The 24,262-nt window shown below is 52.0% G+C and overlaps 1 protein-coding gene across 2 annotated transcripts in view; it reads right to left on the bottom strand.

Moving 5' to 3' along the window:
* The window catches only part of LOC134535237 (uncharacterized), a 93,086-nt gene that overhangs the window by 4,710 nt on the left and 64,114 nt on the right, over nucleotides 1–24,262 (bottom strand). For both annotated transcript variants that reach the window (XM_063374304.1, XM_063374303.1), the window contains exons 2-4: nucleotides 17,663–17,869; nucleotides 14,653–14,888; nucleotides 10,360–10,540 (exon numbers count right to left, since the gene is read on the bottom strand). In XM_063374304.1, coding sequence (XP_063230374.1) covers nucleotides 10,360–10,540; nucleotides 14,653–14,888; nucleotides 17,663–17,869 — 624 coding nt within the window. The remainder of the gene's footprint in view (nucleotides 1–10,359; nucleotides 10,541–14,652; nucleotides 14,889–17,662; nucleotides 17,870–24,262) is intronic.

Raw genomic sequence — 24,262 nt, 5'->3', positions numbered from 1 at the left:
CACGGAAACCAAGCCTAAATCAGCCTATGCCAAACGTTAAATTAATAGATAGCACAGAGAATTTAATAAAGGAGTCAGAATAATGGGCTGTCGACGAAGAGAAAGTTTTAACAAAAAACCGTATACACAGACAGACAACAGACAGAGGAACCCAACAACACTACTACACAGACACTCGGGACAACAAGCTGACAGCACAGACGAACACAGAAGCTTCCAAAGGCAAAACTGAAACTGCCTCATCGTTGTCCGCCCAAGTATGCTGAAGGGGTATATGGGAATCACAGCAGGATGTGATATCGAGAAGGCGGTGTTTGGAGGGGGGGAGTTGTGGGTTGCAGACGGCGGAAGGCAATGTTACCCGAGGGCAGTGGCGGATCCAAGGGGGGGCACCCCCCAAAAAACCAGTTGTCAGCTACATTAATAATGCCGACAAAAATGATTGTTTCTGAAACCAATAAAATATTTTAATATAAATAATGAAATTCTTGTAGAATCATAAAATCTGGTGGTTGGATGTTATGTGTAATGTGAGTAGATTAAACACAAATGAAGTAATTTTAAGGCATTTTTTCTCTGGCTATTCTGAAATCCTAGAGTGCCCCCTCCGAGGTGAACCTCTGGATCCGCCACTGTCCGGGTGAGGTTGTGAGATGAAGACGGCGGGGGTACCTGACGGAGCCCGAGGTGACGAGGAAGGGCAGCGGCGTGGAGCGGGGTTACCTGACGGAGCCCGAGGTGACCAGGAAGGGCAGCGGCGTGGGGCGGGGTTACCTGACGGAGCCCGAGGTGACGAGGAAGGGCAGCGGCGTGGGGCGGGGTTACCTGACGGAGCCCGAGGTGACGAGGAAGGGCAGCGGCGTGGAGCGGGGTTACCTGACGGAGCCCGAGGTGACGAGGAAGGGCAGCGGCGTGGGGCAGGGTTACCTGACGGAGCCCGAGGTGACGAGGAAGGGCAGCGGCGTGGGGCGGGGTTACCTGACGGAGCCCGAGGTGACGAGGAAGGGCAGCGGCGTGGAGCGGGGTTACCTGACGGAGCCCGAGGTGACGAGGAAGGGCAGCGGCGTGGAGCGGGGTTACCTGACGGAGCCCGAGGTGACGAGGAAGGGCAGCGGCGTGGGGCGGGGTTACCTGACGGAGCCCGAGGTGACGAGGAAGGGCAGCGGCGTGGAGCGGGGTTACCTGACGGAGCCCGAGGTGACGAGGAAGGGCAGCGGCGTGGAGCGGGGTTACCTGACGGAGCCCGAGGTGACGAGGAAGGGCAGCGGCGTGGAGCGGGGTTACCTGACGGAGCCCGAGGTGACGAGGAAGGGCAGCGGCGTGGAGCGGGGTTACCTGACGGAGCCCGAGGTGACGAGGAAGGGCAGCGGCGTGGGGCGGGGTTACCTGACGGAGCCCGAGGTGACGAGGAAGGGCAGCGGCGTGGAGCGGGGTTACCTGACGGAGCCCGAGGTGACGAGGAAGGGCAGCGGCGTGGGGCAGGGTTACCTGACGGAGCCCGAGGTGACGAGGAAGGGCAGCGGCGTGGGGCGGGGTTACCTGACGGAGCCCGAGGTGACGAGGAAGGGCAGCGGCGTGGAGCGGGGTTACCTGACGGAGCCCGAGGTGACGAGGAAGGGCAGCGGCGTGGGGCAGGGTTACCTGACGGAGCCCGAGGTGACGAGGAAGGGCAGCGGCGTGGGGCGGGGTTACCTGACGGAGCCCGAGGTGACCAGGAAGGGCAGCGGCGTGGGGCGGGGTTACCTGACGGAGCCCGAGGTGACCAGGAAGGGCAGCGGCGTGGGGCGGGGTTACCTGACGGAGCCCGAGGTGACGAGGAAGGGCAGCGGCGTGGGGCGGGGTTACCTGACGGAGCCCGAGGTGACGAGGAAGGGCAGCGGCGTGGGGCGGGGTTACCTGACGGAGCCCGAGGTGACGAGGAAGGGCAGCGGCGTGGGGCAGGGTTACCTGACGGAGCCCGAGGTGACGAGGAAGGGCAGCGGCGTGGGGCGGGGTTACCTGACGGAGCCCGAGGTGACGAGGAAGGGCAGCGGCGTGGGGCGGGGTTACCTGACGGAGCCCGAGGTGACGAGGAAGGGCAGCGGCGTGGGGCAGGGTTACCTGACGGAGCCCGAGGTGACGAGGAAGGGCAGCGGCGTGGGGCAGGGTTACCTGACGGAGCCAGAGGTGACGAGGAAGGGCAGCGGCGTGGGGCAGGGTTACCTGACGGAGCCAGAGGTGACGAGGAAGGGCAGCGGCGCGGGGCAGGGTTACCTGACGGAGCCCGAGGTGACGAGGAAGGGCAGCGGCGTGGGGCAGGGTTACCTGACGGAGCCCGAGGTGACCAGGAAGGGCAGCGGCGTGGGGCAGTGTTACCTGACGGAGCCCGAGGTGACCAGGAAGGGCAGCGGCGTGGGGCAGGGTTACCTGACGGAGCCCGAGGTGACGAGGAAGGGTAGCGGCGTGGGGCAGGGTTACCTGACGGAGCCCGAGGTGACGAGGAAGGGCAGCGGCGTGGGGCAAGGTTACCTGACGGAGCCCGAGGTGACCAGGAAGGGTAGCGGCGTGGGGCAGGGTGACCTGACGGAGCCCGAGGTGACCAGGAAGGGCAGCGGCGTGGGGCAGGGTTACCTGACGGAGCCCGAGGTGACGAGGAAGGGTAGCGGCGTGGGGCAGGGTTACCTGACGGAGCCCGAGGTGACCAGGAAGGGCAGCGGCGTGGGGCGGGGTTACCTGACGGAGCCCGAGGTGACCAGGAAGGGCAGCGGCGTGGGGCGGGGTTACCTGACGGAGCCCGAGGTGACGAGGAAGGGCAGCGGCGTGGGGCGGGGTTACCTGACGGAGCCCGAGGTGACGAGGAAGGGCAGCGGCGTGGGGCAGGGTTACCTGACGGAGCCCGAGGTGACGAGGAAGGGCAGCGGCGTGGGGCAGGGTTACCTGACGGAGCCCGAGGTGACGAGGAAGGGCAGCGGCGTGGGGCGGGGTTACCTGACGGAGCCCGAGGTGACGAAGAAGGGCAGCGGCGTGGGGCGGGGTTACCTGACGGAGCCCGAGGTGACCAGGAAGGGCAGCGGCGTGGGGCGGGGTTACCTGACGGAGCCCGAGGTGACCAGGAAGGGCAGCGGCGTGGGGCAGGGTGACCTGACGGAGCCCGAGGTGACCAGGAAGGGCAGCGGCGTGGGGCAGGGTTACCTGACGGAGCCCGAGGTGACGAGGAAGGGTAGCGGCGTGGGGCAGGGTTACCTGACGGAGCCCGAGGTGACCAGGAAGGGCAGCGGCGTGGGGCAGGGTTACCTGACGGAGCCCGAGGTGACCAGGAAGGGCAGCGGCGTGGGGCGGGGTTACCTGACGGAGCCCGAGGTGACGAGGAAGGGCAGCGGCGTGGGGCGGGGTTACCTGACGGAGCCCGAGGTGACGAGGAAGGGCAGCGGCGTGGGGCAGGGTTACCTGACGGAGCCCGAGGTGACGAGGAAGGGCAGCGGCGTGGGGCGGGGTTACCTGACGGAGCCCGAGGTGACGAGGAAGGGCAGCGGCGTGGGGCGGGGTTACCTGACGGAGCCCGAGGTGACCAGGAAGGGCAGCGGCGTGGGGCAGGGTTACCTGACGGAGCCCGAGGTGACCAGGAAGGGCAGCGGCGTGGGGCAGGGTTACCTGACGGAGCCAGAGGTGACGAGGAAGGGCAGCGGCGTGGGGCAGGGTTACCTGACGGAGCCAGAGGTGACGAGGAAGGGCAGCGGCGCGGGGCAGGGTTACCTGACGGAGCCCGAGGTGACGAGGAAGGGCAGCGGCGTGGGGCAGGGTTACCTGACGGAGCCCGAGGTGACCAGGAAGGGCAGCGGCGTGGGGCAGTGTTACCTGACGGAGCCCGAGGTGACCAGGAAGGGCAGCGGCGTGGGGCAGGGTTACCTGACGGAGCCCGAGGTGACGAGGAAGGGTAGCGGCGTGGGGCAGGGTTACCTGACGGAGCCCGAGGTGACGAGGAAGGGCAGCGGCGTGGGGCAAGGTTACCTGACGGAGCCCGAGGTGACCAGGAAGGGTAGCGGCGTGGGGCAGGGTGACCTGACGGAGCCCGAGGTGACCAGGAAGGGCAGCGGCGTGGGGCAGGGTTACCTGACGGAGCCCGAGGTGACGAGGAAGGGTAGCGGCGTGGGGCAGGGTTACCTGACGGAGCCCGAGGTGACGAGGAAGGGCAGCGGCGTGGGGCAAGGTTACCTGACGGAGCCCGAGGTGACCAGGAAGGGCAGCGGCGTGGGGCAGGGTTACCTGACGGAGCCCGAGGTGACGAGGAAGGGCAGCGGCGTGGGGCGGGGTTACCTGACGGAGCCCGAGGTGACCAGGAAGGGCAGCGGCGTGGGGCAGGGTTACCTGACGGAGCCCGAGGTGACGAGGAAGGGCAGCGGCGTGGGGCAGGGTTACCTGACGGAGCCCGAGGTGACCAGGAAGGGCAGCGGCGTGGGGCAGTGTTACCTGACGGAGCCCGAGGTGACCAGGAAGGGCAGCGGCGTGGGGCAGGGTTACCTGACGGAGCCCGAGGTGACGAGGAAGGGTAGCGGCGTGGGGCAGGGTTACCTGACGGAGCCCGAGGTGACGAGGAAGGGCAGCGGCGTGGGGCAAGGTTACCTGACGGAGCCCGAGGTGACCAGGAAGGGTAGCGGCGTGGGGCAGGGTGACCTGACGGAGCCCGAGGTGACGAGGAAGGGCAGCGGCGTGGGGCAGGGTTACCTGACGGAGCCCGAGGTGACGAGGAAGGGTAGCGGCGTGGGGCAGGGTTACCTGACGGAGCCCGAGGTGACGAGGAAGGGCAGCGGCGTGGGGCAGGGTTACCTGACGGAGCCCGAGGTGACGAGGAAGGGTAGCGGCGTGGGGCAAGGTTACCTGACGGAGCCCGAGGTGACGAGGAAGGGTAGCGGCGTGGGGCAGGGTTACCTGACGGAGCCCGAGGTGACCAGGAAGGGCAGCGGCGTGGGGCAGGGTTACCTGACGGAGCCCGAGGTGACCAGGAAGGGCAGCGGCGTGGGGCAGGGTTACCTGACGGAGCCCGAGGTGACGAGGAAGGGTAGCGGCGTGGGGCAGGGTTACCTGACGGAGCCCGAGGTGACGAGGAAGGGTAGCGGCGTGGGGCAAGGTTACCTGACGGAGCCCGAGGTGACGAGGAAGGGCAGCGGCGTGGGGCAAGGTTACCTGACGGAGCCCGAGGTGACCAGGAAGGGCAGCGGCGTGGGGCAGGGTTACCTGACGGAGCCCGAGGTGACGAGGAAGGGTAGCGGCGTGGGGCAGGGTTACCTGACGGAGCCCGAGGTGACCAGGAAGGGCAGCGGCGTGGGGCAGGGTTACCTGACGGAGCCCGAGGTGACCAGGAAGGGCAGCGGCGTGGGGCAGGGTTACCTGACGGAGCCCGAGGTGACGAGGAAGGGTAGCGGCGTGGGGCAGGGTTACCTGACGGAGCCCGAGGTGACGAGGAAGGGTAGCGGCGTGGGGCAAGGTTACCTGACGGAGCCCGAGGTGACGAGGAAGGGCAGCGGCGTGGGGCAAGGTTACCTGACGGAGCCCGAGGTGACCAGGAAGGGCAGCGGCGTGGGGCAGGGTTACCTGACGGAGCCCGAGGTGACGAGGAAGGGTAGCGGCGTGGGGCAGGGTTACCTGACGGAGCCCGAGGTGACGAGGAAGGGTAGCGGCGTGGGGCAAGGTTACCTGACGGAGCCCGAGGTGACGAGGAAGGGCAGCGGCGTGGGGCAAGGTTACCTGACGGAGCCCGAGGTGACCAGGAAGGGCAGCGGCGTGGGGCAGGGTTACCTGACGGAGCCCGAGGTGACGAGGAAGGGTAGCGGCGTGGGGCAGGGTTACCTGACGGAGCCCGAGGTGACGAGGAAGGGTAGCGGCGTGGGGCAAGGTTACCTGACGGAGCCCGAGGTGACGAGGAAGGGCAGCGGCGTGGGGCAGTGTTACCTGACGGAGCCCGAGGTGACCAGGAAGGGCAGCGGCGTGGGGCAGGGTTACCTGACGGAGCCCGAGGTGACCAGGAAGGGCAGCGGCGTGGGGCAGTGTTACCTGACGGAGCCCGAGGTGACGAGGAAGGGTAGCGGCGTGGGGCAGGGTTACCTGACGGAGCCCGAGGTGACGAGGAAGGGCAGCGGCGTGGGGCAAGGTTACCTGACGGAGCCCGAGGTGACCAGGAAGGGTAGCGGCGTGGGGCAGGGTGACCTGACGGAGCCCGAGGTGACGAGGAAGGGCAGCGGCGTGGGTCAGGGTTACCTGACGGAGCCCGAGGTGACGAGGAAGGGTAGCGGCGTGGGGCAGGGTTACCTGACGGAGCCCGAGGTGACGAGGAAGGGCAGCGGCGTGGGGCAGGGTTACCTGACGGAGCCCGAGGTGACGAGGAAGGGCAGCGGCGTGGGGCGGGGTTACCTGACGGAGCCCGAGGTGACGAGGAAGGGCAGCGGCGTGGGGCGGGGTTACCTGACGGAGCCCGAGGTGACGAGGAAGGGTAGCGGCGTGGGGCAAGGTTACCTGACGGAGCCCGAGGTGACCAGGAAGGGTAGCGGCGTGGGGCAGGGTTACCTGACGGAGCCCGAGGTGACGAGGAAGGGCAGCGGCGTGGGGCAGTGTTACCTGACGGAGCCCGAGGTGACGAGGAAGGGTAGCGGCGTGGGGCAGGGTGACCTGACGGAGCCCGAGGTGACGAGGAAGGGCAGCGGCGTGGGGCAGGGTTACCTGACGGAGCCCGAGGTGACCAGGAAGGGCAGCGGCGTGGGGCAGGGTTACCTGACGGAGCCCGAGGTGACGAGGAAGGGCAGCGGCGTGGGGCAGGGTTACCTGACGGAGCCCGAGGTGACGAGGAAGGGTAGCGGCGTGGGGCAGGGTGACCTGACGGAGCCCGAGGTGACCAGGAAGGGCAGCGGCGTGGGGCAGGGTTACCTGACGGAGCCCGAGGTGACGAGGAAGGGCAGCGGCGTGGGGCACGGTTACCTGACGGAGCCCGAGGTGACGAGGAAGGGTAGCGGCGTGGGGCAGGGTTACCTGACGGAGCCCGAGGTGACGAGGAAGGGTAGCGGCGTGGGGCAGGGTGACCTGACGGAGCCCGAGGTGACGAGGAAGGGCAGCGGCGTGGGGCAGGGTTACCTGACGGAGCCCGAGGTGACGAGGAAGGGTAGCGGCGTGGGGCAGGGTTACCTGACGGAGCCCGAGGTGACGAGGAAGGGTAGCGGCGTGGGGCAGGGTTACCTGACGGAGCCCGAGGTGACGAGGAAGGGCAGCGGCGTGGGGCAGGGTTACCTGACGGAGCCCGAGGTGACGAGGAAGGGCAGCGGCGTGGGGCAGTGTTACCTGACGGAGCCCGAGGTGACGAGGAAGGGCAGCGGCGTGGGGCGGGGTTACCTGACGGAGCCCGAGGTGACCAGGAAGGGCAGCGGCGTGGGGCAGTGTTACCTGATGGAGCCCGAGGTGACCAGGAAGGGCAGCGGCGTGGGGCGGGGTTACCTGACGGAGCCCGAGGTGACGAGGAAGGGCAGCGGCGTGGGGCGGGGTTACCTGACGGAGCCCGAGGTGACCAGGAAGGGCAGCGGCGTGGGGCAGTGTTACCTGACGGAGCCCGAGGTGACGAGGAAGGGCAGCGGCGTGGGGCAGTGTTACCTGACGGAGCCCGAGGTGACGAGGAAGGGCAGCGGCGTGGGGCGGGGTTACCTGACGGAGCCCGAGGTGACGAGGAAGGGCAGCGGCGTGGGGCAGTGTTACCTGACGGAGCCCGAGGTGACCAGGAAGGGCAGCGGCGTGGGGCGGGGTTACCTGACGGAGCCCGAGGTGACGAGGAAGGGCAGCGGCGTGGGGCGGGGTTACCTGACGATGCCCGAGGTGACGAGGAAGGGCAGCGGCGTGGGGCAGGGTTACCTGACGATGCCCGAGGTGACGAGGAAGGGCAGCGGCGTGGGGCAGGGTTACCTGACGATGCCCGAGGTGACGAGGAAGGGCAGCGGCGTGGGGCAGTGTTACCTGACGGAGCCCGAGGTGACCAGGAAGGGCAGCGGCGTGGGGCAGGGTTACCTGACGGAGCCCGAGGTGACGAGGAAGGGCAGCGGCGTGGGGCAGTGTTACCTGACGGAGCCCGAGGTGACCAGGAAGGGCAGCGGCGTGGGCGGGGTTACCTGACGGAGCCCGAGGTGACGAGGAAGGGCAGCGGCGTGGGGCGGGGTTACCTGACGGAGCCCGAGGTGACCAGGAAGGGCAGCGGCGTGGGGCAGTGTTACCTGATGGAGCCCGAGGTGACGAGGAAGGGCAGCGGCGTGGGGCAGTGTTACCTGACGGAGCCCGAGGTGACCAGGAAGGGCAGCGGCGTGGGGCGGGGTTACCTGACGGAGCCCGAGGTGACCAGGAAGGGCAGCGGCGTGGAGCGGGGTTACCTGACGGAGCCCGAGGTGACGAGGAAGGGCAGCGGCGTGGAGCGGGGTTACCTGACGGAGCCCGAGGTGACCAGGAAGGGCAGCGGCGTGGGGCGGGGTTACCTGACGGAGCCCGAGGTGACCAGGAAGGGCAGCGGCGTGGAGCGGGGTTACCTGACGGAGCCCGAGGTGACGAGGAAGGGCAGCGGTGGGGCCGTGTTACCTGACGGAGCCCGAGGTGACGAGGAAGGGCAGCGGCGTGGGGCAGTGTTACCTGACGGAGCCCGAGGTGACGAGGAAGGGCAGCGGCGTGGGGCAGTGTTACCTGACGGAGCCCGAGGTGACCAGGAAGGGCAGCGGCGTGGAGCGGGGTTACCTGACGGAGCCCGAGGTGACGAGGAAGGGCAGCGGCGTGGGGCAGTGTTACCTGACGGAGATCGAGATGACGAGGAAGGGCAGCGGCGTGGGGCAGGGTTACCTGACGGAGCCCGAGGTGACGAGGAAGGGCAGCGGCGTGGGGCAGGGTTACCTGACGGAGCCCGAGGTGACGAGGAAGGGCAGCGGCGTGGGGCAGTGTTACCTGACGGAGCCCGAGGTGACGAGGAAGGGCAGCGGCGTGGGGCAGGGTTACCTGACGGAGCCCGAGGTGACCAGGAAGGGCAGCGGCGTGGGGCAGGGTTACCTGACGGAGCCCGAGGTGACGAGGAAGGGCAGCGGCGTGGGGCAGTGTTACCTGACGGAGCCCGAGGTGACCAGGAAGGGCAGCGGCGTGGGGCAAGGTTACCTGACGGAGCCCGAGGTGACGAGGAAGGGCAGCGGCGTGGGGCAGGGTTACCTGACGGAGCCCGAGGTGACCATGAAGGGCAGCGGCGTGGAGCGGGGTTACCTGACGGAGCACGAGGTGACGAGGAAGGGCAGCGGCGTGGGGCAGGGTTACCTGACGGAGCCCGAGGTGACCAGGAAGGGCAGCGGCGTGGGGCAGGGTTACCTGACGATGCCCGAGGTGACCAGGAAGGGCAGCGGCGTGGGGCAGGGTTACCTGACGGAGCTCGAGGTGACGAGGAAGGGCAGCGGCGTGGGGCAGGGTTACCTGACGATGCCCGAGGTGACGAGGAAGGGCAGCGGCGTGGAGCGGGGTTACATGACGGAGCCCGAAGTGACCAGGAAGGGCAGCGGCGTGGGGCAGGGTTACCTGACGGAGCTCGAGGTGACGAGGAAGGGCAGCGGCGTGGGGCAGGGTTACCTGACGGAGCCCGAGGTGACCAGGAAGGGCAGCGGCGTGGGGCAGGGTTACCTGACGATGCCCGAGGTGACCAGGAAGGGCAGCGGCGTGGGGCAGGGTTACCTGACGGAGCCCGAGGTGACCAGGAAGGGCAGCGGCGTGGGGCAGTGTTACCTGACGGAGCCCGAGGTGACGAGGAAGGGCAGCGGCGTGGGGCAGGGTTACCTGACGGAGCCCGAGGTGACCAGGAAGGGCAGCGGCGTGGGGCAGGGTTACCTGACGGAGCCCGAGGTGACCATGAAGGGCAGCGGCGTGGAGCGGGGTTACCTGACGGAGCACGAGGTGACGAGGAAGGGCAGCGGCGTGGGGCAGTGTTACCTGACGGAGATCGAGGTGACGAGGAAGGGCAGCGGCGTGGGGCAGGGTTACCTGACGGAGCCCGAGGTGACCAGGAAGGGCAGCGGCGTGGGGCAGGGTGACCTGACGGAGCCCGAGGTGACCAGGAAGGGCAGCGGCGTGGGGCAGTGTTACCTGACGGAGCCCGAGGTGACGAGGAAGGGCAGCGGCGTGGGGCAGGGTTACCTGACGGAGCCCGAGGTGACGAGGAAGGGCAGCGGCGTGGGGCAGTGTTACCTGACGGAGCCCGAGGTGACCAGGAAGGGCAGCGGCGTGGGGCAGGGTAACCTGACGGAGCCCGAGGTGACCAGGAAGGGCAGCGGCGTGGGGCAGTGTTACCTGACGGAGCCCGAGGTGACCAGGAAGGGCAGCGGCGTGGGGCAGTGTTACCTGACGGAGCCCGAGGTGACGAGGAAGGGCAGCGGCGTGGGGCAGGGGCTGGCGGCGGCGCTGCTGACGGAGCTCCGGGTGCTGGACACGGAGCTGTGCGGGCACTGCGGCGGTGCCGTGAAGCCCGCCCCCCGCGCCGCCCCCCGCCAGAACAGCGACCACGGCGCGGGCTGCTTGCTGCCTGCAACACCGCCACGCAGTCCCGCTTAGCCACATCTACATGGCTGCGGCCATTCTCTGCACACGCGAGATAATCCTGAGTAATTATTACGAAAATTGGGTGTAAAATGTTATATTCTAATTGATATTTCATTCGACAATGGGAAAATTAACGAATGTAGAATACTTGGACTTTGTTTTGGTCTACCATGCTTATTAATATGCTCAGTTAATACTGGAACGTTATTCAGGGAACAGTTCACAAATCAATTTGACTCTTATAGGTACCTACTGGAACAGGACAAAGTATAAACGCCCCGGTAATAATCCGAACTGAGCATTACTGCGAACACTAGTTTCATGTAAATGCACGAATGTGCAGGTGTGTGTAGCGAGTCCGGCGACCCCCGAGCGGAAGGAGAGGTCACGTGACCGCGCAGGGCGACAGGGTGGAGGAGGGGGAACGGTAACGAAGGCACGCCAAGAGGTTCGTGTCGCGTGGTTTATTGTTCAGATTGCGGGTCTGCCTGCCGCTAGCGTGCCGGGCCTGCTTCCCGCCACAGGGGCGAGTAGGGGTGGGGGTAGCGGCCACGCTAACCGAGCCGTGCAGTGCGAGTTACCGCTGATGAGGTGGCTGTACAATTCCTTTTCTACTGAATTCCGCGGGAGGGGGGGGGGGGGAAGGGTGCTTGTACTTAACGCATGCGCGTTAGAAGTTATGCTTACTTGGCGTAGTGAAAAAACCGAATAATTATTTTGCATGAAAATTATAAATAGAAATAAAATAATAAAGAACCTGAGGTGGTATCAGATATACGATTGGTAGAGTATAAATTCAATCAAATTAAAAAAAAATTGAATAAAAACCTGGTATTTAATATTAATATAAACTTGTGTATAAAAATATTTTTTTTAAATATTCAAGTTAATTTTTTATTAATAATGGAAATAAATATTCTGAATGCTAATTTTAATTGATTAATTTTGATTATTAATTCAATAATGGAATAAATTTTAATGCTAATAAATTATACATACGTAATCTTAACTTTACTTATATAAATACACTTGAAAAAGTATAGAAACACTATTGCTATCACTAAAGTATATGATTCAAAATCACATTTATAATTTTTATTTTTATATAACATTTTTTTTCCACCTGTCAGTTTTTATTGCATGCTGCGCGCGCATCGTTAAAAAATTCACTCTCATTATTTTTCCATAACGCGCCTAAAGAAGTATAACTTCAAAGATATTGACGTTACCAACTATAAAAAAGATGTATAAATAAGAGTTATACTTAAAAAAAAAAAGAGGTTGTCTGTAAAGTCGGTTTACGGACGATAATTTTACGTGATAACATCATAAGAAAACATTGATGAAAAATTGCATACTTTTTAATTTTCAAATATTATTTACAGTTTTTGCAAATTTAATTTAAATAATTTGTTTAAATATAATCACGAACAATTAGTTAAAAAGGCCCGCCTAAACCTGTTTGATATTATAGAAGATTTTCTCGCAAGGCGGTTGGCCGGTTCTTGCACGCTCGGCTCAGGCGGAACGTGACAACGAGTCGAGCTTTTTCCGTGCGTGCAGCCGGCGTTCATCGATTTTTAAAACGTTATCGCGTAAAAAACGTACAAAATTCCACTCGGATGTTTGCTGCCTCCCTGGGCGACCATCTTACTCTTGCTAGAGACAGTGAGGTCTCCCCTCCCCCCCCCCCCCCCCCCCCCGGGCCTTGTGGCCGCAATGCGCTCCGAAACACGTCACCGGCCGCAGACATTTCCAACGGTAAACTAAAGATTAAAGTCAATCAACAGAGGGATGGCTAGTTCGTTAGCGATTTAAAAATGTTCAGCACGCCGAACCATAAAAAAAAAAAAAAAAAAAATCGGGTTGCAAAAATTATAATACACGTCATGTAAGTTTTGATACGTAGCATGTGATATTTATCAAATTTCACTCAATGTTTTTATTCATATACAATATTAGTGACATGCTAAACATCAATTTAAATAAAAATTATTGTTTGTTGTTTTTACATTGACATTGGTGAAAATGTGAAACCATAATATCGTGTCTGTACTGAAATGGTAAAAGTAAGCCAGTGGCGGTGCAAAATACGTTTTATTCTTTCCTCCCATTTTGTCGGAGGAATAAGAGCGGGGGTGGGGGTGGGTGGTGGTGGTTGCGGTGAGTTATGCGCCTGGCACAGGGCAACCCGCCAAACGGCTGTACTGCGGGTCACGGCAGTGCGGATCGCAGGGGTACCCACACGGCGGGCCAAGGTCACAGAGGTTACAGGCGCGAGCATTGAGATGCGCTCACCATGGAGGGTTGTGGGGGGAAAACGCCCTTAAAGCACAATATGAAACTAATGTTAATTTTATCAGCTTTACTATACAGCCAGCAAATTACACTACAACCAATGTTTCAATGGATTTAAAAATATTTTTTTATCAAGGTTTAAATTTTTTAAGGTTTAAATTTTTATGGACTCCAACAATGTTGATTTATCCAAACGCACACAAACTACAAAAGCCACGATCTCCTTGCATATATAGTTTATTTTTAGAAACCATACGTTAATACAATAAAATTAATCACATGTATTATAAAAATAATATGATATAAAATTTCAATAAAACATTTGTTTTTAATTAAAGCACACAATTGAGGAATCAATGCCGTAACTTTCTTTCTGGAACTATTTTCATGACAGTAAAGTTGTTTGTTAGCAACTTTTTTGCACGTTGGAAAATACGCCAATATGTACTATCAAAACCAAACATGGTAGATACTAATGAAATAGTTTATAAGATACGAAACAGGTAAAGCACCAACAGCGAATTACTCAATTAATTTCAAAATCATACTAATGTTTTCTCGCCGCATTGGACATACATCCTACAAAATGGAAAATTTTGCTGGTAAAGTCAAGCGTTATTTAAATAATATTACGAACATCTCAAAACGAATGCTGCTTGAAATGAATAAAAAAAAAGGTGTGTGCGTGAACTTACGTACGTGAATTTAAAGTTATACTTACTTGGGGTAGTAAAATTGAATAAAAATTTGGAGTTAAAAAAATTACCATTTAAGTAACTTAATTAATTGTTTCGTTAAGTTTTTTTTTAGTATTTTTATAAATGCTATCTCTTTAAGTATATAACAGTTAAAATAGCGCACGTATAATGATGAGACTAGCAGCACTCACGCAATAAATAACAATAAAGTCGCTCAGGACAAGCACTTCGGCCCCCAGAGGAATGCGGTGTGTGGTGGTAGCGTCAGATTTGCTTTTTTTTTTGTAGTTACGCCTTTTTGAATAGTTATATTATTTTATTCTTTTGTGGTTACTTATTTTATTGCTGCTAAAATTATCGGTAAATAGCACAAATGCATTTTATATATTGTTGCGAACTAATATGGGGAGAAAACTGGGTTCGTAAGGAATAGCCCAATTAAGTTTTATTACAGTTTTATTTGTTACTAATAATTATATCACTAATAAATAATCGTACTTAAAAATGCCTAATCACCAATTACTCGCAATTAAAAATGTTTATCGCGTCGCGCCACTCTCATGGGAAGGGAGAGGGGATGTCGCACTTCCTGTCACTCGCGGAACTCTAAGAACTCTCGGAATTGTCGTGGAACTCCCGTGGAGGCCTGCGTCGCTGCTTCAGTACCTGAGGCGCCCTTCTCGAACCGACGAGAGCGGCTGCGACGAGTCGCGTCATCCCGCGCCGACCCGACGCCCCGAAACAACCATAACAGCGACGCTTATTCACGCTACTCCACGCGGCGGCCTCTGTAAGCCCGGAATCCCCAGGCCGCTAAAGGTGACAATAGTCCGAGGCAGGACGATGCGCGGGGAGCGGAGGTAACGAGGACCCTTGTAATCCGGCCAGGCGCGCGTGGCATGCCTTAAGTCAGTGGACGGCGCGTGACGTCAGCGCCAAATCTGGCGCGCCCCACGGTTTTGTCTTTCGCGTTCGTAATATTATATATAATATTTGTCAATTCTTTCATTACATATGTCAGAAATAATGTTAATTGTGCAACGTATGAAAAGAGCTCGGTAGACTGAAGCAGACAGAGGTGGAGAGAGGGGGAACTGACCTTGGCTGCGCGCGCTGGGCGCCGGGCTGAGCGGGTAGAAGTCGCCGTGCAGCGGGCAGTGGAAGCCCACGCGCCTCTCGCGCCGGCGCGCGCGCCTCGTGAGCAGCCACAGGCCGGCGCCGGCGGCCAGCATGACGGCGCCCACCACGATGCAGGCGGGCCCCAGCACGCGCGAGTTGCCCGTGAAGGCGACCCGGTCCGCGTAGTGGTCGGGCTCCTCGTCCTGGCCCGGGCCCCTGGGGACACACACACACACTCCCTCTGTCACCTGCATCGCCGCCCTCTTTACTGAGGGGGCCGCGAGGGGAACAGTTAGGTGCGTGGTGGGGGGACCTAGGGACGAGGGGAACAGTTAGGTACGTGTTGGGGGAACCTAGAGGCGAGGGGAACAGTTAGGTACATGGTGGGGGAACAGTTAGGTGCGTGGTGGGGGAACCAAGAGACGAGGGGAACAGTTAGGTGCGTGGTGGGGGAACAAAGAGACGAGGGGAACTGTTAGGTGCATGGTGGGAGAACCAAGAGGCGAGGGGAACAGTTAGGTGCGTGGTGGGGGGACCTAGGGACGAGGGGAACAGTTAGGTACGTGTTGGGGGAACCTAGAGGCGAGGGGAACAGTTAGGTACATGGTGGGGGAACAGTTAGGTGCGTGGTGGGGGAACCAACAGACGAGGGGAACAGTTAGGTGCGTGGTGGGGGAACAAAGAGACGAGGGGAACTGTTAGGTGCATGGTGGGAGAACCAAGAGGCGAGGGGAACAGTTAGGTGCATGGTGGGGGAACCTAGAGACGAGGATACGGCAGGGGAGAGGTAATGACGCAGCACTTTTGCACACTTACATACTTATACATTGGCATACTTGCATATATATATTTTTTTATTTGCGACCTCAGCAAAAGACAATTTTGTTTTCTATACCTAATAATATAATAAGCAAGTAGTTTCATTTGTGTTGCGCGTGGACTCCACGCGCACATTTTTTTCCTTGTCAGTTGGCACTACCTGATCCGTTTGCTTCTCTCCTAGCTGGGAATCGTTGGCTCACGGTCGTAGAGGGGCGTGTCCAAATAACTGCGGTCCAATCATGGACACGGTGCGAGAGTGTTAAGGTCTGCATGTTAACTTGTGATTAAAGGAACGCGCGAAATTTCCGTATCTCTACCGATAACCAAGGGGAGATATTTTCCGCTCGTTAAACTGCAATTATATACGCCCACGCCGGTGGTTTATTACACGTAATCGGCAATCGTTTGCAAGATAAGCAAATGCCTTAATTGGCCCGGCCATTCGGGACACAGTCATATGCTTTCACCCACAGAGCTGCGATTGGTTTTCGACAGCTCGCGTGTGCCTGAAGAAAATCAAACAGATCGCGGAACACAGATATCGCTGCAATGTTTGACTGGTCAGCCTGTCTCAAATTACTTTTGTGAAAAATGCACACCCTTGCCAAAAACTAGATCCGAGATGACCTTGCGGATTGTTCTCACGTCAGGCTGGATTCAACCGCTCTGTTCACGACAAAGCCACCAAAGTGTGTGCTCATTGGCCTACACCAAGATCCCTCACACTGTGTCAACACTCCTTCTCCTTGTTTGTGTCTGGTCGAGTATCATCCAGGTTGTTTCAAGACAACTGTAAGATGAATTTATGTTTCAAGTCTTACTTTGCTGACAAAATTTAACCTAACGTTTAAAAAACCACTATTAGTAGGGCAAGCATTTTCACAAAAAGATTTTCGGACCACTTTGTGTTAAAATCCTGTGGCATTGTCGGTGTTTCAAGATTGGCTGGGTTTAATTAGGTTCATATATACTGTCAGCACACAATCACAGCCAGCCAGTGCGGAATGGCCCGGCCGAATAGGGCGACGACTTCTGCTGCAGACGGCCGCCAGTCACAAGGGAACTATCGCTAGCACAGGCCTCCCTTGTTGCTGTCTGAAGAGCATTCAGGTTTTTGCACAGAAAAACCCGAAACCCTGTGCGCACAAGCCGTGAGCCACAGGTTCGCGCCCTTGTTGCTGCCATGAGTCCGAGGGCGTTAGTAATCTCATTTTTAAAAAAAGTCATTAAAGTAGGTGCGTTACAGCTAAACGCAAATCTTCAGAATTCTGGCCAAGTGTTTCTTTCCAGCCAATAAGGAAGTAAATAGTCTGTAAGTTGAAACATGTGTAAGAACATCTGTATTTACGGTGATTTTTATTGTTGACAGAAATTATTTTTACAAGTCGATTCTGAATTAAAAATTAACTGCATGAGAAGTTCGGCGTTTGCCAGGGGAGGAGGCTATTCTAGAAGTAAATTCCAAGCAGTCTGTCCTGCCAACCGAGAAGATAGTATGATCTTAGGAACTAAATTTTGATATCCATCATTTATATAGACAGTTATCTGACTGATTGTTGGTACCGTACAACTATTCCTGCAACTTATCGAACTATTAAAACAATTTTTTTTTTTTTAAATATTAACCACAGATTATGCAGCAAAAAAAAATCCTGACTTCTCCCTAACCTAACTATGTCATTTACAGTATTTTACTGACCAAAGCATATAAACAACCAATCCAAAGCTTTTGCTTGCTTCTTGCAATGCCATATCACAATGATTTTACAGAATATTTAATGTTATGAAAAAATTGTTTCCTCGAAACTTAAACAAAAAAGTTTGGAAACTATGCAATTATATATATATATATATATATATATATATATATATATATATATATATACACACACACACATTCTTTCATTACACTCAAAAGGCACCTTCACAGACGGGATTCAGCCTTATGTGCAAAAAATATAATTATACACAAAGATATCTGGAACATCTGCATTGCAACACACAAGTAATGTACCCGTATTAATATATGAATTTTACTATTAATTAATAACACAGGATAAACCTTTGTCTGACTAGTTCATTGAAATTGTTTGAGCCTAACATACATCTCACTGGCTATTTGCCGACTCTACTGACATATCCACCAGTGGAGCGGAGAGTGGTCGCACCTGTACGAGGCGGCGGTGAGCACGATGCCCACCAGGATGAAGAGGAAGCCGAAGGCGGGCAGCGCCACCTGGCAGTTGGCCGCCACCACCACGCCGGCCACCATCAGGCCGCCCTCTATCTTCTCCACCCGCAAGCGCGAGATGGCCGGCGGACAGCGCACCGCAGCCCCGCACGACCCGCCGTCGCTGGGGGCGCCCTCGCTCGGCCTGCGGCAGAACACACGCATTCCCTCATCTTACATCATCACCACCACCACCTTCACAGCTATACATATATGGTGAATCTTTTTCTATGTCTGCACCAGAACACCCGCATTCCCTCTACTTACACCACCACCTCACTTTTATTATACCCTTCACAGCTATACATATATGGTGAATCTTTTTCTATGTTTGCACCAGAACACACGCATTACCTCTACTTACATCACCACCACCTCACTTTTATTATACCCTTCACAGCTATACATATATGGTGAATCTTTTTCTATGTCTGCACCAGAACACAACCGTTCCCTCTACTTACATGACCATGCGTCCACGATAAAACTCTGACCAGAACCACAATTTTTTTTTACCACACAAACCACATCCATTGACAAAACCATTAGCAGCGATACAGATATGGTTACTCTTTGGCTAAGTCTGCGACAGAACACATATGTTCCCTCTACCTACATGACTACACGTACGTGACAAAACTTTTGACTGTAACCAATTAATTTTGACCACATAATCCTGGCCAAAACCCATTAAAAACTATGCAGATATGGTTACTCTTTGTCTAGGCACGCGCCAGAAAACACAGTGCTACAGGTATGGCCATTCTTGCTAGGCCTAGGCCAGAACCTACCCACTCATTCTACTTTTAATACATTAGTGCTACATAATTTTAACGATTTCTATAGAAATATTTGAAAGTTATCTCCATTCATGATAGCATACAGGCAAAGTTTAACGCCTCCAGCCAAGAACGTTTAATATGGAGGCCAATGAAATATATGTAAATTTTTATTTACAACTACATTTCTGACCGCGACTCACGCGTAGTTTCCGCACCCGCCGCTAGAATTCGCTGCCACAGAAGCTATGTCGACTAACGAATCATTCGATTTCGAGAGCGAAATTTTTAACTACATATACCTGCTACGATAAAAGAGAAAAAATACTTAAAACATACTAAACCCCGGCTTTGAACCTGATTTTCGACAAGGAATTTTATTAAAATACTCCCCTTGTTGTTAAGATCCATTAAACAGATAATACTATAAAGTTAACTTTTGGCTCTGTGAACTTTGGTTCGCGCTATCCGCCACAGATGGCAGCACCGTGGTTACACATTTCCGTTACATTCACAAAATTATTCCAACCAAAAAGCCGTACCCCAAGAGATAAGATGTTACACATAAAAAAGCAAGACATTTCAAACGCTTCTCTTCCTGTTCTTCAAACAACCGTCGTCACATTTCCTGTCCTCCGAGGAGTCGCAGGAAACACCGCCACTTGTTCGCGGGGGCCAATCGGAAATCAATGTCGCCCGCGGCCGACAGGCGGGAAGGCTTGTCAGGACTAGCGGCCCGCGGCGGGGTTGCGCGCAACAATGGTACACGCGCCCCGCCCGATCTAGGCACGGCGCGAGGTTACATGTTACGAGATTTTATACGAAGACTATTACGTATACTGACGGTATAATTACAGACGTAGTCGTTCCCTAAAAAGAATTCAATTCTAAACGCGACTTCACAGTTTGTATGGCGTTGTTGTCACCCTAAGTCCGACAGATGGCAGAAGATATGCCTAGGGACCGAAAAAATTCGCGGGTTCAGTGACCTGTTGGATGAACTCCACAGTTCTACGTACACTCGGTCAAATGCCACCAACTCATTGGCTGCTGTCTTGTGAGACGTTCCAGCGTAGCAGCCTGTGATTCGATAAAACTTTGGTTGTGTGTTTCTCATTGGCCCAGAGTCATCCAGGTGAGTTGTGAGCCAATAACAGAGGCAGCAGTGAGGTATAACGATTTGTATTTTAGCCTATCGCGAAATGAATTCGCTAATTTGTCCGGTCTCTAGATATGCCCAATGTCAACTATGTATCTGTTTGATACACATGGTACTAACATTATGACAAATGACAAAGAAAAAATATTTTCTCTTATAAAAACGTTTTAAAATCATTATAATGATTTATGGGGGAAATAAACCTTAAGTCCTTCATATTTATTTAAAAAGAGAAGTTTATCACATTTGACACCAGATAAGTATAAGACAATTTAACAAATAACCTATATATTATATATATATATATATATATATATATAATCTCACCTCTTGCTGCTAGGTTAGTTTTCACACACTCGCCTGTGTTGTTAGAATAGAGCTGTCCTGTATTAGTCTCTAGTGTATTTGTTATAACTTCAGTTATTCCACCCAAATGATGAAATACGCTTTAACGAAGCCGAATGTTTGAAGTTATACTTCTTTAGGCTCATAAAAAAAACAGTGAATTTTGTCGATGCGCGCGCACCATGCAACGAATTTTCAAAGATAAAAAATGCTACTTACAAAAAAGCTACATACAAATATAAATTATTTATGTGCTTTTAAATCTTACACATTAGTGATTGATACTGAACACTAGCCTATAAAATAAAATTATTTATTGGTAATATTAGTGATATAAATTGTGTTTATAAACTTTTTCAAGTATATTTATATAAGTGAGGTTAGGTTTTAAGAACGTTATAAAAATATTATGAGAAATAAATTTTACGATGAGTGCAGCAATAAAAAAAATTGACAGGATGAAATAAGGCAACATACAAATAAAAATTACATATGCGCTTTTAAATAATACAGTTTATTGAGTGATATTAAACAGGGGTCCATATAATTAAAAAAAAAAAATATTTTGAATATTAGTGACAGAAATTGTGTTTATAAGCCTTTCAAGTGTATTGATATAAATGAGGTTATGTAGCCGTATGTACAGTTTTTATAATATTATTTAATAAATAACTAAAATTAACACATTTTGATATACATTCAGCATATTTATTGATTAAAATCTATCTCGTTCGATTAACTAAATTAAATAATTAATTTTACGCACGTATTTATAAAATATTGAATACGGATTTTTAATTTGATTGAATTAACACTTATACCATTGAATATATATATATATATATATATATATATATATATATATATATATATATATATTCAATGGTTACAACTGCACAGGCGCTCATTCAACAATTACCACACACGCAATAATACTTATTAGATGTAGTTTAACAACTGACAGTACGAATATAAAAGAAATTATTGGGTTTACTATTGTTACAGAAAAAAATTGAAACACTAAAAAAAAATTGGTTGTCTGTAAAGTCGGTTTACGGACGATAGTTTAACGTGAAGACATAACAAAACAAAACATTGATGAAATAATTGCATACTTTTATGAATAAAATTAAATCATTTTTATTGAATTATTACTATTTTGTATGGATACAAAGAATGAGTGAAATGAAACCTACAATTTAATTGATAAATTTACTTTTATTTGCAATCTTTAATTCAAATATGTTTATTACTTTAACGAAGATATTATTTTAACTATAACTTTTATACATGTTTGCTATTTAACTTCTTCCAATCTGTGTTATTCTGTTAGGGATAGGACAATGATAGGAAAAGTAGGAAACGAATGGGAGTGTTTCAAGTTTAATGTGCCTCGAAAAAGTCAAATCGATGGTTGTTCCAATCAAGTGGAAGAGAGATAGGTGCGGCGCAAGCGTACAATGAGCGTCACGGGACACAGCGTAACGGGACACTTTTTCAAGCGTGCAGCCGGCGTTCATCGATTTATTAGACGTTGTCACGTCAAAAAATACTAGAAAGTTATATATATATATATATATATATATATATGTTTATTACATAGTGGCTAAATAAACTAAATTAATGTTACAGAAATTATATTAATTTATAAACTAAATAACAACTTTAAAGGCATTATGCAAGTAACATGAATGTAAAGTTTAATTAATTTAAAATAAAGCTTCTATTTTGATGGTTTAAAGTTTATGTATTCGCACATCTAGATCGTTTTGATATTCCAAAACCAAAACTATTAACACGATAAATTAATTAAAGTGGTAATGCTAATTATAATTACACGTTAAATTAGTTTGAAACGTGTTTTTATCGCTTGCAAAGCACATTAAAATGTACGAAGAAAGAGCAACCGGGGAAGATGTGAGTGCAGCGAGGAAAGGATCTCCCGGCCTATTTAGTAATAAGCTTCTGGCTGTTTGTCAGCGGCGGAGGCCAACGCGACACGAGGAGGCGCCAGCAGCCTCGCGATGTAGGCCTCTGCAATTCATCTCGCTCACGTATTTTTATAACCCGGAGCTGCAGAGATCTTTAAGGCCCCGGCCCACATGGCACACACGCGGTGTGCAGGTCTGCACAGGAAACCACGTGATTTACTGCTCGAGGTGTCCGAGTGGCGTCTGTCCACGAACAGCAGTCAAGCCAACGCCGAGCTATGTTGCCGTATTTCGTTTTCAAAAATGTACATTAGGAAGAGTCAAAATTGCTAAAATGCGTGTTTTCAGAATACATTTTATACATGAAAAGACCGGTACAGAATCTTGAAAGCACTTAAGGGACTTGCATTACACCTTTATCTTCATTTCTCCGCCATATAATGTTACGGTCACCGCTCAAATGTTACAGTTATCCTGTGCACGACGAGAAGACTACGCGCCAGTCCAGAGGAGACACCGCGCTAGAAACACCGCCTCACTAACACGCATACACCCCTGGTATACGGAAGTCTGTGGCCCCCGCAAGTTCGATCATTTTGATACTGTGCCTACTAAATGCGTAATTATTTTTCTTGTTTTTGAACCCCCTCCCCCCTCCCTTTATTTTTTACCCTTAGCACTAATGGTTGGTAGTATAAAAAATTGTTTCAGTCACAAGTCTCAGTACTATTGGTAGGAAAAATAACTTAAAACTGAAATTTTTTTTATATTAAGAGAGTAAAAGTGATTTTTCAGTTTTGAAAAACTTTTCCCATTTCAACCCCGTTGGACTGAATTTGCTTACTAACAAACTCGACCGAGATTTCCCATACCTTTATTTTATGTACAAGTCTGGAAGTTATTTGTGCAAAATTACAGCAGTCATTTAGTCCAATTACTATATGTATGTATGTGTGGGTGTATGTGTGTGTGTATATATATATATATATAATCTTTGAAAGATTATATATATATATATATATATAATCTTTGAAAGATTTGTGCAATGGAAGTGCATGACTTTATGTAAGCTTTCGGACATACGCCATTGCTAAGCACATGTATGTCTGTAGAAGAAAACTACAAAAAACCAAAAGACAAAAAACACAAATTAAGCAAAAATTGCTGTTGTCCACAGAATATAATATACACCGCATAATATTCAATAACAGGAATATGGTCAACAAACAAAGAAAAACAAAAATAAATGGACTAAGAGAACGAAAAAAAAAACCACAAATGATGAATTTAACCCCAAAAAAATTCAGCACAACAGTTGAAACGAGACAAAAACACAACAAAAACTAAAAGACGAAACAAACACAATAGTTTTCCAAAACAGAAACAAGCCAGAACAACAGTTAAAATGAGACAAAAACACAACAAAATAAAAAGACGAAAGAAACACAATAGTTTTCAAAAACAGATACAAGCGACGTTTCGGGAACTGCTATCTGCTCCCGTCCTCAGGCAGAGACGCACATGGTACGGAAACACAGGTGTGTGTGTGTGTATACATACACATCCACACACACACACATACACACATTTGAACTTTCGATGTTTTTTGAGTCTTGGAACCATGAAACGAAAAACTAAATATAAATTTTCCGAAAGATGTTCCATGGTAAATATGTAGAATTTCTTCGAAATCTTTCTTAAACATCCAGGAATGTTTATTCTACAACCGAATGAAAGCATACATTTCCTGGTATACATACGGAGTTAAGTTAAAATAGAACTAAGAAAATAAGTAAAAATCTATACATCATTTTTTAAACTCAGTATTGGTTTTGTTTGCATTTGGAATCGCGCAATAATTATATATTTGTATTATAATAATATTTATAAGTTTTATGAAATCAGCACTTAAATCTCACACCACTTCTGATTTCCACACTCAATGAAAGGCTTAACGGACAACTTATTGTAAGTTGAACGAATAGCTCAGTAATAGCTATTCAAATGTATCACTGAAATTATCAATTCGCGAAATTGTGCTATTACTGACTACATTAAAAATCATCATTTAGGAACAATGATGCCTAAATACTGTTTAAAATAAATACACTAACTAAACACACTACTATTTCACGTAACAATAGACAACCAATATTAATGACGATACTGCTCATACTGAAGCCACTTTTGTAATCAGACATTTCCGTAATTGCGCACACATTATCAAAGGCTTGCTAATGGCTGCACTTCTTATAAACTAAGTTGCGAAAATATTTTACTGCAGTGTAAAAAGTTATACCTTTATTAGTTAACTCAGTAATGCG

Source organism: Bacillus rossius, chromosome 8 (genome assembly GCF_032445375.1).
Source record: "Bacillus rossius redtenbacheri isolate Brsri chromosome 8, Brsri_v3, whole genome shotgun sequence".
NCBI lineage: Eukaryota > Metazoa > Arthropoda > Insecta > Phasmatodea > Bacillidae > Bacillus > Bacillus rossius.
The sequence above is the reverse complement of the archived record's forward strand: the minus strand, read 5'-3'. Positions and strand labels throughout refer to the sequence as shown.